The 15,748-nt window shown below is 37.0% G+C and overlaps 1 protein-coding gene across 1 annotated transcript in view; it reads right to left on the bottom strand.

The window, feature by feature from the left end:
• The window catches only part of LOC124285922 (probable ATP-dependent RNA helicase DDX49), a 114,438-nt gene that overhangs the window by 62,894 nt on the left and 35,796 nt on the right, over positions 1-15,748 (bottom strand). The window contains 1 exon segment of the mRNA XM_046722199.1: positions 1,839-1,962. Within this exon segment, the coding sequence (XP_046578155.1) occupies positions 1,839-1,962 (124 nt within the window).

Below are 15,748 nucleotides of genomic sequence, written 5' to 3'. Positions count from 1 at the left end.
GTGTGTGAAGAGATATGGAATAGTTTGAACTGTCCTCTTCCATATCTCTGTGTTCGAAGAGATATGGAATAGTTTGAACTGTCCTCTTCCATATCTCTGTGTTCGAAGAGAGATGGAATAGTTTGAACTGTCCTCTTCCATATCTCTGTGTGTGAAGAGAGATGGAACAGTTTGAACTGTCCTCTTCCATATCCCTGTGTGTGAAGAGAGATGGAATAGTTTGAACTGCTCACTTCCATATCTCTGTGTGTGAAGAGAGATGGAATAGTTTGAACTGTCCTCTTCCATATCTGTGTGTGTGTAGAGAGATGGAACAGTTTGAACTGCCCACTTCCATATCTCTGTGTGTAAAGAGATATGGAATAGTTTGAACTGTCCTCTTCCATATCTCTGTGTGTGAAGAGAGATGGAATAGTTTGAACTGCCCACTTCCATATCTGTGTGTGTGAAGAGAGATGGAATAGTTTGAACTGCCATCTTCCATATCTCTGTGTGTGAAGAGAGATGGAATAGTTTGAACTGTCCTCTTCCATATCCCTGTGTGTGAAGAGAGATGGAATAGTTTGAACTGTGTGTGAAGAGAGATGGAATAGTTTGAACTGTCCTCTTCCATATCTGTGTGTGTGAAGAGATGGAATAGTTTGAACTGTCCTCTTCCATATCTCTGTGTGTGAAGAGAGATGGAATAGTTTGAACTGCCCACTTCCATATCTGTGTGTGTGAAGAGAGATGGAATAGTTTGAACTGCCCACTTCCATATCTCTGTGTGTGAAGAGAGATGGAATAGTTAGAACTGTCCTCTTCCATATCTCTGTGTGTGAAGAGAGATGGAATAGTTTGAAATGTCCTCTTCCATATCTCTGTGTGTGAAGAGAGATGGAACAGTTTGAACTACCCACTTCCATATCTCTGTGTGTGAAGAGAGATGGAATAGTTTGAACTGCCCTCTTCCATATCTGTGTGTGAAGAGATATGGAATAGTTTGAACTGTCCTCTTCCATATCTGTGTGTGAAGAGATGGAATAGTTTGAACTGTCCTCTTCCATATCTCTGTGTGTGAAGAGAGATGGAATAGTTTGAACTGTCCTCTTCCATATCTCTGTGTGTGAAGAGAGATGGAATAGTTTGAACTGCCCACTTCCATATCTCTGTGTGTGAAGAGAGATGGAATAGTTTGAACTGTCCTCTTCCATATCTCTGTGTGTGAAGATAGATGGAATAGTTTGAACTGCCCACTTCCATATCTCTGTGTGTGAAGAGAGATGGAATAGTTTGAACTGCCCTCTTCCATATCTGTGTGTGAAGAGATATGGAATAGTTTGAACTGCCCACTTCCATATCTGTGTGTGAAGAGATGGAATAGTTTGAACTGTCCTCTTCCATATCTCTGTGTGTGAAGAGAGATGGAATAGTTTGAACTGTCCTCTTCCATATCTCTGTGTGTGAAGAGAGATGGAATAGTTTGAACTGCCCACTTCCATATCTGTGTGTGAAGAGATATGGAATAGTTTGAACTGTCCTCTTCCATATCTCTGTGTGTGAAGATAGATGGAATAGTTTGAACTGCCCACTTCCATATCTCTGTGTGTGAAGAGAGATGGAATAATTTGAACTGCCCTCTTCCATATCTCTGTGCATGGAGAGAGCTGGGATAGTTTGAACTGCCCTCTTCCATATCTCTGTGCATGGAGAGAGCTGGGATACCTTACACCCAGGGCTATTGTATTGCTGTAGATAATAACAATGTTTCTCTTTCTAAGACCTTGCAGATTTTCTCTGGGTCTTGTCCAAGGTTTTTTTACAATATTTTTCAAGATCTAATTCTTCTGACAGCTCACCTTGTTGGGGTAAGAACAAGAGCAAATATCCCGTATGGATCTTCTGACAATTTTTGCAAAACTGGCAGAGCAAAGGCAGCAGTCTTCCCACTGCCAGTCTTGGCACAAGCAATAACATCTTCACCTGCAAGTAGAAGAAAACAGAAGATGTACAGATCATCTGAAGCTAATCAATTCATTACGATGATTACATATAATATAAAGGTCATAATAATATAAAGACATGATATACACTAGCTTCATTGGCATTAAGGCTCCTGAATTATACAGAAATAATTTTATGACCCTTCAACATGGAATTGACTTATGAACTGAATCTTCGCTATCTGACACTGTGAAGTTTGGGTACAGGTGCAGACATCGAGATAGTGTTTAATTTGTATGTCATGACATGATAAATATTGAAACTGCACCATGATTAATTTTATTGCAAATGCGATAAATTTGACTAACTGAAATGATTCAAAAACGATTTTTGCCTCCTATCAAACTGTTTATTTGTGGCACTCTCAATTTCTCAGCTTAAAATGGACGTGGCCACTTTGAATGCCAATGCACATAACAGAAAATCCCAGTCTGGATCATAATAGTTTGTGCATTAGATTATGGGTCCAGGACAAATGATGCTGAATTATTCTTGCAGACTTGAATGTGTTCAGGATAACCAGCTCTCAAATTTACAGGTTTACATGATGTTTACTGATTTATTAAACAATAAATTGAAATGACATAATTGTTATGTTTTTTTGTTTAAATGGATGAACAAAAAGTATGGCTATGCTTATTTACACAACGGCACACCTAAATTATCTGTCTGGTGCAATATGGCACACATACAAAAATTGCATGAGTGAGTGATTGAGTGAGTATTGCTTAACATCAGCAATTTTGAAGCTATTTGCAGAATATGAGTCTTGTATAAGCTCGCTGATAGGTGACACAAACTCTTCAAATAGTCTTCTGTCTCTCACCAACCACATGAGTTGTATTTACGTCTTCAATCGACCGTTTGCTAAGATCACTTACACCTTTGACATGCAAAATTATGTCTGAATTATTACCTGAGACAAATTCTCTGTGATTCTGTAATAGTTCACAGCTCACAAACATTTAATTTATCAAAATTCAAATCTTGTGCTTCTTGTCTAGAATCTTTGCTCTTGACGCCATTTTGAACTGAAAACATCTCCAGAAGTGGCCTTGATAAACAGAGATGACATAGGAGGCTTAGCGTTTCACACACCCATGTGGGACAAATCTGCCAGCTATCACTTAAAATGATGACGTAGTGTGTTAGAACTTCAGAGGTTTCAGTACACATAAACATATTTCCATGACATAGTACCCATGAAACCATAGCTACACAGCCACACAGCTGATCCCTGTTTACAAGAACTGTCATAGCCGAGAGGTGTCTATAAATAGCAATGAAGAAAAACGAACTGACATAATTATGCTTATAACGTTAGATTTATGGTTGATTTATTTCTCAAAAATTGACCTGTACCTGGTGCAAGTTAGACTAATAACTAGGTTGCACTGTGTAATATTCACTGCCACTCTACGTTGGTTAGACTTAGTATTTATTTTTTGTACTGCAATCCTATGCAGTTTCTTTTTGTGGGAAGTACATACAAACAATACTACTCTTATTCTTGTTGGATACCACTCTTGGAAACTTTCTATGGTATCTGATGGAACAAACTTAGGTCAGATACTCTAACTTCATAAGTTCCCTCACAATGGTATGGAATGAGAATGTATTCAGTATATTGTTTAACTACTCAGGTTAAATATGCATTGAAGTGTAAACAGTAGAGGACCTAACGTGTACACGAGACGGTCCCCCGTTGCGCATACAAGTGACTATGTGAGAGTGGGTCACACATTCACGTGACTGCCTGATCACAGACACAGATCACACAAAAACGTGTGTAAAAGTGTTATTTATTAAAGTAATTTATGAAACAAACTTTGCTACAGTCATTGATAGATGTTCAAGTTATTGAATGACATGAATGAAAATGTAAAAACAGAACATTAAATAGTCAAATACTGACCCAAAATGTGCAAAAGTTAAGCAAAATTTGAGATATTTATCAGCAAATTTCACATATGTGCATATTTTTCAGAAACTTACATTAAGTATTTTCTGAATGCTCGTTCATCGCAGATTCAAAATATATATGCAGCTTTCGAGGCACACCAACGCACACCCATTTGTTACTGTGCTGAAACATTTTCACTTTCTTCAAAACTGCGCGAACCGTCTCACGTAGAAGTGACTGGGGAAGCGAGTCATTAATGGGAGGTAACTGATGCCTGACTAAATTTTCAGTCAAAACATCCGTCTTGTGACTTGGACTGTCTGAAGCTTACGGTAATGTATATGGGGATATTTTTTGGGCATTTCAAAACATTTTTTTCGTTACAACAAAGAGGATATAATAGATTAATACAAATTAGGAATAACATCTTTTTATACGGATATTATTTGGTGGGAAAATAATCATTGGAAAACACCACTAAGAGAGGGGGTCACTTCAAACTGGTAAATACAGAAATGCTTCACTCAACAAGCAAGAGACATCAGAATACGACAAATCCCCCTGGCCCTCACAGATTTGAAAGAACAAATCATCTGACAGTTACTTAAAGTCCATCTTGATGAGAGAATTTCGAAATCCTTAATAGCAAATTCAATTCACTTCCTTAAGTGGCATTTAGAAGCTGGTATGATGAAGTGGAACACTTTTTATGGATAGACAACTTCTTTGTTGCAGTAGTAGTTGTTGCGACGTTTAGGTGTAGATCCTAACACCGTTATCAAGCAAATGATACACAACATTTGCACAAGGAGTTCTGTCATGTAGATCTTCGTGATGATTGGGGAGAGCCATCATTAGAAGAAAAGTTGAAGACATCCACACTGACCTAGACACCCATCTCACAGTAGAAAGCATCATCCGCCTCATCCATTCCTGTATAAGTTCCACATACTTCACCTGGTCTGATAAAATCTGCCAACAAACCCATGGTCTACCTATGGGATCACCTCTCTCCCCCATCATCACGGAGCTCTACATTTGCTTGATAACGGTGTTAGGATCTACACCTAAACGTCGCAACTACTACTGCAACAAAGAAGTTGTCTATCCATAAAAAGTGTTCCACTTCAAATTCAATTCAATTCAAAGTTTATACAGTATAAAGGCCATAGGCCCAAGTACAAAACTCACAACAGAATAATGCTAGAGACAAAATGGTTATGCACACCTCTTAAAAACTTCTTAACCTTAAAGCGTCTTTTACAAATTTTGCTATGTTAATTAGGATATTCACGTTATCATAACTTAATAACACATTAAATATATAAATAGAAGGATGTTTCCAGAAATATTCTAGAATATACTTACGTCTTAAAATGGAATAAACTTTACATATTAACAGAAAATGGTATTCATCTTCTATACATCCATTCATACCTAACTTACAAAATCATTCATCACAAACAATACCGCAACATCTACCAACGTTTATCATTAAAGGCAATTCCCCAGATCTTACCAAAAATAAAAGCCTTCTATATTCACGATCCTTAAGAGTGGATAAATAATATTCTTGATAGAAACATAACTTATTTGATTCACAACTTTAGAAAACCAATTTTGCTGGTGGCAATCTTTAAAACAACTACCAACTTCCAAACAAATCCCAAACCATAAGAGATAAGTAACATTTTAACCTTTGAAGCCCATGTAACACGATTACAGTCATCGAAAGATTTACAAAGAAGATAGCTTTGTTTAAGATATCTATGATTAGGCATTGACAGCAACTTTAACCAATGCTGAATGCATCTTTTATGACAATCAACAAATAAGCCATATCTACCACATTCACCAAGTGCAGCAACATTAGAAACATAACTACCTACACCAATAACATATTTACAAAACTTAATATGAAAATGCTCGATGTATTCAATTTTTGAATGACCCCACACTTCACCATGTTCACTAGAATAGAGTAAGATTGGCTTAATCTGAGCATGAAATATCTTGAATAAAACCAGAGAGGAAATATTCCTAAACTTGCATTGCAATTGTTTAACGGATACTAAGGCTTTTGACGCTTGAACAAGAACTTCAATACCCTTTGACTAACATAACCTGTCAGAAAACGTTAACCCAAGAAATTATAATAGGTTGATGTCTTAATAATTTTATTGCCAAACATCGATTTTTCAGAAAACCTAAACTTGCCACCATTTCGAAAAACTAAAATTTCAGTCTTATCGAAATTGATATCTAAACCCTATTTGATACAAAATTGATCCAATACATCTATGTTTCTCTTTAGACCAATTACAGTATCATCAAACAAACACAAATCATCAGTATAAAATAAAGATAAAATATCAAGAAACTCTTAAAGGTCACATGCAACTAAAAAATCAAACATTATTAAAACACAATTATCACTTGTTCATGACATATAATATACATTGCTGGTTATGAAAAAACATATAAACAAAATTACAAGCGTACAATCGCAAATCAAAAGTGCAATATTGTGTACTTGGGTTTACTTCCCAAGAAACGAAGCAGCCGGGATACCGAACCCAGTCAGAGCGGGTGGGTGTGCACTCAAGTGTAACGGCTGGTTCATTTGCAGATGCCCTCATGGCTCATTGTGTGTGTATATATAGAGATGTTGGGTTTTGTAAATACAAGCTCATTTTTTTTGTATAACATTTTACAATCAACAGACATCATAACATGTCATGTGTTCAAGTATCACACCTGCCTGTCTGTGTAATTACATAATGTGACAGAGACCGAACTCGGGCCATAAATCAATGCATTTTGTTTATGGTGTATAGCCTGATTGGTGTTAAGTTCAAATTGCATGTGGTCAGTGATAGCAGCTGTGTATTGAATATTGTCATTAGCAGACAGGCAGGCAGACACACAGGTGTCAATAAAACAAGACATTGAGTTTTGTCTGTGACAACGACATATCTATATCACAGTTAGAAATTCTGTCAACGCTAAATAATGACATTGCTTTTAAGTATTGAACTGAGAAAGTGACTCGGTAAGAAGAACGTGTGGTGAAATAGACAATGAAATTATATAAACAGTTAATTTACTGTCATAACATATAAAAAGCTCGCGCCTGTGAAATATCAACAAAACATTAGAAAAATAGCTCACACCAAAGCCTTCACCGAGTATTCACCGGAAAACGCGCTTCCAAGCTGCGCGAACCTATTTCACTGCGCACGTGCTATGAGCGCAGCCCAGCTGTTGAAACCAGTTTTCCCCCGAAAAGTCGGGGGAAAATTAGTGAAACGTTTGAACTCCGATTTCGAGCGGTTTTTCTCATCGCATTATTTTTCAACGTTTTAAGTTGAATTTGCATTTTTGACGATTTGTTTCGGTAAGTCCATACCGAAAGGTATCAGAATCTGCAAAGTTGTGTTTTACGTTGCATGTGACCTTTAACCAACAAATATACCTCGAACATTCGATTCCTGTAACATAGTTTGCAACTCGACAACAAAAAGAGAGAACAGCAAAAGAGTTAAAATACACCCATTTTACGCCACTTAAAGTATCAAAATAATGAGATATGGAGCTATTTGAAAGTTTAACATCAGATTTAACCTTTGAGTACTTGTCCAATCATACTGTAAATATTTTACCATGATATAGATTTAGAACTGAGAACCACAATAATTTACGATTAATAGAATCAAATGCCTTTCTGAAATCAACAAATAAACAATAAAAACGTCCATTAGTTTTAAAGAGATACTTTTGAACCAGACACTGTAAACTAAAAATATTATCAATAGTGCCATATCCAGCACAGAGCCCAGCCTGAGACTCAGGAATGTTGTCATACTGATGACAAAAACTTTAATATAGACGTAATAACTTCCCTATGACATCGCTTAGCGTTATCCCTCTATAATTATTAACCTCCGTCTTCTTGCCTCTTTTGTGTAGTGGTAAAACCAGTCCTTTAGCCCATTCTATTGGGAAATTGCCACTGTTCAGAATATTATAAAACAACACATGCAAAACTTGTAATAGTTCAGTTTTACAACATTTTATCATTTCTGGGGTTACTGCATCAGGACCAGGAGCTTTACCATTCTTCAGATTGTCAATGGCATCAATAATTTCATTATGCTTTATTTCACAGTTCAGTGTATTATTAATGGTATCATTATTGCATGCACAGCAATTATGTACATCGTTATGATCCAGAAATTCACTGGCTTCTCTCACGTGATCTTGGTCCGTCTTCTCATGACTTATATTCATTACACTTTCGAAGTAATTGACCCACTGGGTTGCCGATATAGAGTTTATATCAGACTGAGTTGATTTATCCGATGTTAGATGTTTAACTTGGCTCCAAAACAACTTTGAGTTCTTGGAATTAGACAATAACAAATTCATCATATTTTCCTCATAATTTTCCTTTTTGGTGCGACATAGCTGTCAATATGAGTTTCGTAGACTTCAAAATTCTGTCCAAAAATGCAGTTCCCCAGTAGATCGAAAACATCTAAGTTAGTATATTTCAGCTGCTTCAGGTTTCAACATTCTTCCTCATACCAGATGGCGTTGATGGGTTTGTTTGGTGAAGCATTTCTAAAACATCGCATGTTACATCTATCTGCACACGATGTTATACATGCTATTAACCTATGTACCACAGCATTGCTATCTTCAATGATGTCATTTGGAAAGTTCTTTGATTATGATTCATTATTATATTGTGATTAGCTTGACATTGTGTGTATGTATACTTTAAATTATTTGTTGTTATATGCTTTGTATTGGCTCTTGGAATGCAAGGCAAATTTCCCTTATCTTATCTTATCTTATCTTACCCAAACTTGAAAACTTTAAATTCCATCAATAGCTTAACAAAAGTTTTCAGAACATTTTTTGACACTTTTTTTTAAATAAGAGTGTGTATTTTTTGTCTATTTTGATCAAAGCGTAAAAATGAAATCATGTAAACATATACTTGGAAATTCTTTATTAGTCCAGACAAAGGTTTATATCCAACATCAAACCTGCAAAAATGATAAACAATCACAAATATTGTTTTGAAAACTGTACGAAAAGACTTCTCAAACAACATAATTTGTGTCGTTATGCTGACGCTCCAACACAAAGGAGGCCATATCCTTGACTGGGTAATATCCTCTGAAAGTAGTTCCTTGGTGTCTTCAGTCAATGTGCAGGATATACAACTGTCTGATCACTTTATGGTTTCTATGACCTGGAGTATGGACAGACCTCAGCGTCAGACTATCAAAGGATCCTGTCGCAATCTGAAGTCTATTGATAATGATGAGTTTCGAAGAGATCTTGTGAACTCTGACTTACTCCAACACCCCCTGATGATGTAAACCAACTTGCTGAGTTGTATTCATTCACATTGTCATCTCTCCTAGATGAACATGCTCCATCAACTTCAAAGGAGATCATTGTCAGATCAGGGACTCCTTGGTACAATGAGCAGTTCTCTTAGCCAAGCGGAAACGCAGAGCTGCAGAGAGAAAATGGCGGAAGAGTTGCCTTGAAATTCACTGTAGGTTGTACAAGTCTGAGCGGAACACTTGTGCTAGGGCTCTTAGAGGAGCCAAATCTAGATACTGTACTAAAAAACTCTCTGACAATGTGAAGAATCCTTACTTCTATCATAAATTCATGGGATCTCTACTTGACAAGAAGAATGATTCCCCATTACCATCGTACACTAGTGACAAGAAGTTTGCAGCCAATTTTTCAGCCTACTTCTCAAGTAAAATTGAAAATATCAAGAAAAGATCCTCCAACATGTCCACCCGATGGTAGGATCTGCTCTACGGACATCGCAGTAGCCAACTCAGATATTCCTCTTTCATCCAGTGTCAAGAACCTGGAGTGTTTATCTTGATCTTTGTCTCGCCATGGAGCAACATGAGAACCATCTCTGTAGAGTGGTCTCACATAACCCCAAATGGTCTCACATAACCCCAATCCTCCAGAGTCTGCATTGGCAGCCAGTTGAAGCCAGACTCTGTAGAACAGTCTTCCTTCTCCCATCAAAAATGCTTCATCCTTAGAAGCATTCAAATCGGGACTTAAAACCCTCTTCTTCAAAAAATTCTACAACCTATAACTGCCAAATATTCTGATGGGTCATTTTGACGAACTGTCATATCTTCCTCACGAACTCTAGTGACTCTTTTATCATGTTTATATGTAGCGCTTTGAGCATGCTCTCTATGGCGCACAAGAAATATCCATGTATTATTATTATTACTAGTCTAAACAAGTGACAACCTTACAATAGCTATTATTTTTCTTAATAGCATCACTAGATACTGATTTCAGAAGTTGTTTGAATGAACCTGCAAATACGGAAACAACACCCCTCATTACAACTCCTTGTACAACTCGGACATTTTTACACACAACCGTATATGTTAGTGTATACCAGTATCTTCAGCTGCTTAAGCATCTTTCCACTGAAACATAATAAGGAACCTGAACAAACTTCCACAGTGATATATTACACCAAGACATCTTGTCTTGTACGAGAGACTATTGATCATTCAGCATAAGATTAATTGTTCTGTTTGTTTGCCTCACACTAGTCATCAGCTGCAAGCACTCGTCATTGGCTGCCATCATCATCATCATCATAACACATTTGTAATGCGCTGGTATCCATGCAGTCCATGCTCAAAGCGCAGATAGAATGTAACAAATTACACAGTTATAGTTGAAAAGGCTGTCCTGCACAAATGTGTTTTAAACTGGGATTTAAAAGTGACAAAGTCAGTACAGTCCCTGAGATTCTGTGGAAGTTTGTTCCAGGCCACTGGTGCTGCATAGGCAAAGGATCTGTTTCCATACTGCTTGTACAGAGAAAGAAGACTGGATAAATATGTAGGGGCAGTTCCAGACAGACAGCGGAAGACGTGGCAGAGAATTTTAAACTCAATTCTGAAATCCACGGGCAGCCAGTGTAGAAAGTATAGAAGAGGAGTGATATGATCAATCTTCCTGGATCTTGTCACAATGCGGGCTGCTACATTCTGGACTCTTTGTAGTTTTCGTATCTGAGACTTGGTTGCACCGGCCAACAGACAGTTGCAATAGTCAAGTCTGCTCATGACCAATCAAAGTTCAATTGATAACTGTACGTCAAAGGCACATGTACAGGTTTTGGGTGGAAAAGCCATTAAACAATATCTGTATAATTGCTTGTAAAGTTCTTCCTTCAAGATAAATGCCCCAATGCATCATATAAAATTGCAGACGATCTGGCATTTCCCCCCTAACGTTGTTGTAGTTGACGTTGTCTCCTTTCCTTGACCTCCAACATGTTCAATTTGTGTCATACTGTCCCCCATGATCTAACTGACAGCTTGATTTCTCTATGCCTTCCACATGATGAAGAGATTGAAGCCACAAAATTATTTAGGTAAGTATGACCTTTCATACCTTACTCAACTGTTGGCAAAGTATGCACTTTTGCACTCTCGTTTGATTAATTGTGAAAGGAACCAATGTTGATGATATTCTTTAGTGTGGGGGTCTGACAATACTTTGTTCTGTTGTGAAATAACGAGAAACCAGGGTACTTTACACAACCAGATTTCAATATTTTATGAAAAGTCTCATGACAACATGTATGTAGCCTTGTTTACGTCTCGTGTGACCTTTTGACATTGAACATGTTCTTGAAATCTGTCATCATAAATGGATCTCGAAAAATAAGTTACGCCAGGATTTTGTTGACGCTCCATGTGACCTCCGACCTCACACGTGTCATAATGAGTGAATGAAGTTTTACTCTGCTTTTAGCAATATTCCTGCAACATCACGGCAAGGGACACCAGAATCACGCGTGTGCAGTTCTGGTCAATGAAAATTTCACTATTTTTTCCTACAGTATTTGACAACAATAAAAGACAGCAAAAGAAAATTATTCACAGTAGTAGCATTAGAGAAAAATTAAAGATAAAGTTATGACCACTATAAATCTTTTTTAACTTAGTTGGGGGGGGATGTCAAATTATCTATATAGTTGAAGTTCACAAAAATCATTAAATGTTTCATTCCCAATCAAACTACTGTAAAAAACACTCAACTAAGTCGCACAATCAATTATTAGAGGTAACATTATGATATGAATATATGTTATTTCACGAATGACATGAGAAATTCTGAAATGGCGATAACTGTTACAGTTGGTTGTGAGAAAACATCTATTTATACTGCCATGATTCCATATCGCCGCGTTATATAAAAACACAATCGGTGGCAGTGAACGGGCTAGTCAAATCGGTGAATAACTAATTAAGTATAATAATTAATTCTGTTTCATTCCTTTAACAAACGTCGAAGTAATTTTGTAAATACTGCTAAAATATGGTGATAATTGTTCGGTAGCCAGTACCCATGTAGGGAATTGAACACGGGCCTTTGGTCTGACGAGCGTGTTATGAACCGCAGTAATATGAGTATACTGTAGTTGGCCACAAGTGAGTCATCATTAATGAAATTCCCATAGACTTGCATGTTAATTAACTCTTGCAAGAATAATTTTCATAAATTTAGTTTCAGTTGAATTGCTTTCAATACTAATCTACCAGCTGGGAAATCATCTCAGCTACATACACACATTTCCATTCAATTTCCCGATGATCATTAAGAAAACTGCAACTATTCAAACAACATATATTAGACATACCAATCAGGTTTAACATGGCTGTCTACTGGCTGGCGAACAGTTATCATCGCGAAACAGTTATCGCCAATACATCCGTATCACACGTGTGCAGTTCCGGTCAATTACAATTCCGGTATTTTTCCCCCATGGTATTTGACAACAATACAGGACAGCAAAAGAAAATTCTTCACGGTAAGTAACCTAAGAGAAAAATAAAGATAAAGTTATGAACCCTATAAAAAAATTAACTTAGTCAGGGGATGTCACAAGATCTATATAATAGCAAGTTCAAGTTCACAAAATTCATTAACTGTTTCAATCCTTATCAATCTACTATAATAGAAACGCTCAAATAGTCACACAATCAATTATTCGAGGTTACTGTATGATATAAATACCTATGGTGCTTAATCAGGTGTCATTCGATAACTAATCAATGGAAGGATGAAAGAAAATTATGTACACGTACAGAGCCGTGCCAAAACTATTCGGCACTTGACGTCATTTCCATAGACTTACAAAAAGTTACATGTTAATTTAGTGTAGCATATATAATTTTCATGAAGTGAGTTCAGGATGGATCTTTGTAAAATTTGACAGTCATATTTGAAATCATCTTTGCGCTGCGCACATAATTTCAGTTCAATTTTCCCACACTATTTGACTAATGACATCACATTTATCAACTTACATATGGTTTCACAATGCGCACGGCACTGTACACATTGATGAAAATGTTGCCATTCGATAAGTAAGCAACGGAAATTTAAACAGAAATTATGTGATTGTAGGTAAAATGATTCCTCCCAAATGTGCAAAATTTGACTTTGATCTTACGAAAATTAAATTCATGAAAATTATTTATTCTAGTGGCTACCGAACAGTTATCGCCATATTTACAAAATTACTCCGCCGTTCATTAAATTCATGAAACAGAATTAATTATGATACTTCATGAGCTATTCACCCATGTGTCTAGCCCATTCACTGCCGCCGATCCAGTCTAAACAAACATAGGCTCAGTATTATTCATTACACTGCTATACTGAGTCTAACAAAACCTAGTAGAAGGTCGTGCCAGCTAAGCTTTTGGACTGACCAATCAGAACACAGCTTACCAAATCGCAAAAGTTAACATTCGCACATACCGTTTGAACCTTTACCTAAAAAACTTGAACCTTTCCAAATGCTTTTTTCCGCATGATCCCTTCCGAATCTGAGTGATACACGCAATGAGAATTAACAGTCGCTGAAAATAGCGTTTTTGTCAATATTCAAGGATGTCATGTTGTGAAAATATAAGCAAACAATAACCATGTCATTAGAAACCCATAAGTGGATATGCTGCAGGTCAAATATCTGTGTTTTATTCAGATTTTTGTTTATTGATAGATCAGTGTCAACGACCAGGGAAAAGAAAATCCAAAAACCATTTTGTAAGTACCGCTGAACCCTATCAAGTAGTCGTTGTCTGATTGGTTAAATCCGTTCGGCAGTCTCGCGTTTGCTTAGGTTAGCTGACGTGACCTTCTACTAGGTTTGGTTAGATTCAGTATAGCAGTGTAACAAATAATACTGAGCCTAAGTTTACTTAGACTGCCGCTGATCATGCTTTTATATAATGCGGCGAAAGGGCATCATAGCAATATAAATAGATGTTTTCTCACAACTAACTATAGCAGTTATCACCATTCCGAATTTCTCATGCCATTCATGAAATAATATATATTTATATCATACAAACACCTCGAATAATTGACTGTGTAACTATTTGAGTGTTTCTTTTAAAATAGATTGATAGGGAATGAAATAATTAATGACTTGTGAACTTGAACTTGCTATTATATATAGGTTGTGGAACATCCCCCCGACTAAGTTATTTTTTTTTTATAGGGTTCATAACTTTATCTTTACTTATTCTCTTAGGTTACCTACCGTGAAGAATTTTCTTTTGCTGTCCTTAATTGTTGTCAAATACCACGTGGACAAAATTCCGGAATTGTAATTGACCAGAACTGCGCACATGTGATACTGGTGTATTTGGCAATAACTGTTACGTGGCATTCTAATTCAACTTAGTATGTAACACGAGTTCTGACTGGTCAATGCTATAAATTTCCAACCATATAATCAGCATATACGGTCGGAGTTTGAAAACCTATTCACCAAAAAAGACAAAACAGTATCATAAATTTAATTAATAGTTTAAACAACTTACTCGCAACGGGCTGTTGACCCAACACTGTTAGGTCATGAAACAAGATTTATGATGTCATTATGGAACGCTAAAATACATGGGATTATCATGAAACGGTCCTCCCATTATCAGAAACTTGCGGGCCGCTGCAAATGACCGCCCAACCTTAACGACGGGCCACTATCAATTCTGTTGTCAAGTGACGTCATAGTGGGTGCGTGGGCTTACGGTTCATTCGACATTGGCTTTGGACTGGCAGATATTCTGGGTCAAACAAGTCAAAGCAACCTGAATTCCCGCTCATAATAGCGGTAATATTGGCTTTCTTGCTGGTGCTAACGTTAACAATTGCACTATTAACGTTGTTGTTTGATCAAACCCGAACACTGACATAGTTTGACATGTTGCAGGCTATGGTCTTATCAAAGGCCAAGGTCGAATATCGTCACTTTCTGTTGTGACGTCACTTGAATTGTTCGATGACGTAATTGCATTCGGGCAGTCAACGCGTCAGAAGTTGGTTTTGAGTAAACTTACTGTCAAATTCCTTCGTTGTTTCCTTTTTCTTTTCAACACAAATTCCATGTATTTTAGCAATAATAATGGTAATTTGACAACAGAACAGATAGTGGCCCGTAGTTGAGGAATCACTGGGCTATTATCATTTGCAGCGAACTGCTCATTTCTGATAACTAGAGGGCGGTTTCATGATAATTCCGTCCATTTTAGCTATACAGACCTCGTTAATACGAACACTTTGGTTTTAAAAAAACCCCGTTCGGATAGTGAAACGTTCGTACTGCTGAAACCACAGTATATGCACCGAGTTACTTGAAGATACGTGAAGAAATCAAAACAAAACGTCAAAGACAGTCACTGGATTTATTACACATTCTGGAGTCTGGAGGTTCGAGCAGGGGCCCGCGGACGATTGGAAAATGTTCATGCTGGACAC

This window comes from Haliotis rubra, unplaced genomic scaffold (assembly GCF_003918875.1).
Source record: "Haliotis rubra isolate DU_JTF1 unplaced genomic scaffold, ASM391887v1 Scf370, whole genome shotgun sequence".
NCBI lineage: Eukaryota > Metazoa > Mollusca > Gastropoda > Lepetellida > Haliotidae > Haliotis > Haliotis rubra.
Note: the sequence above shows the minus strand (reverse complement) of the source record. Positions and strands in the feature narration are given on the sequence as shown.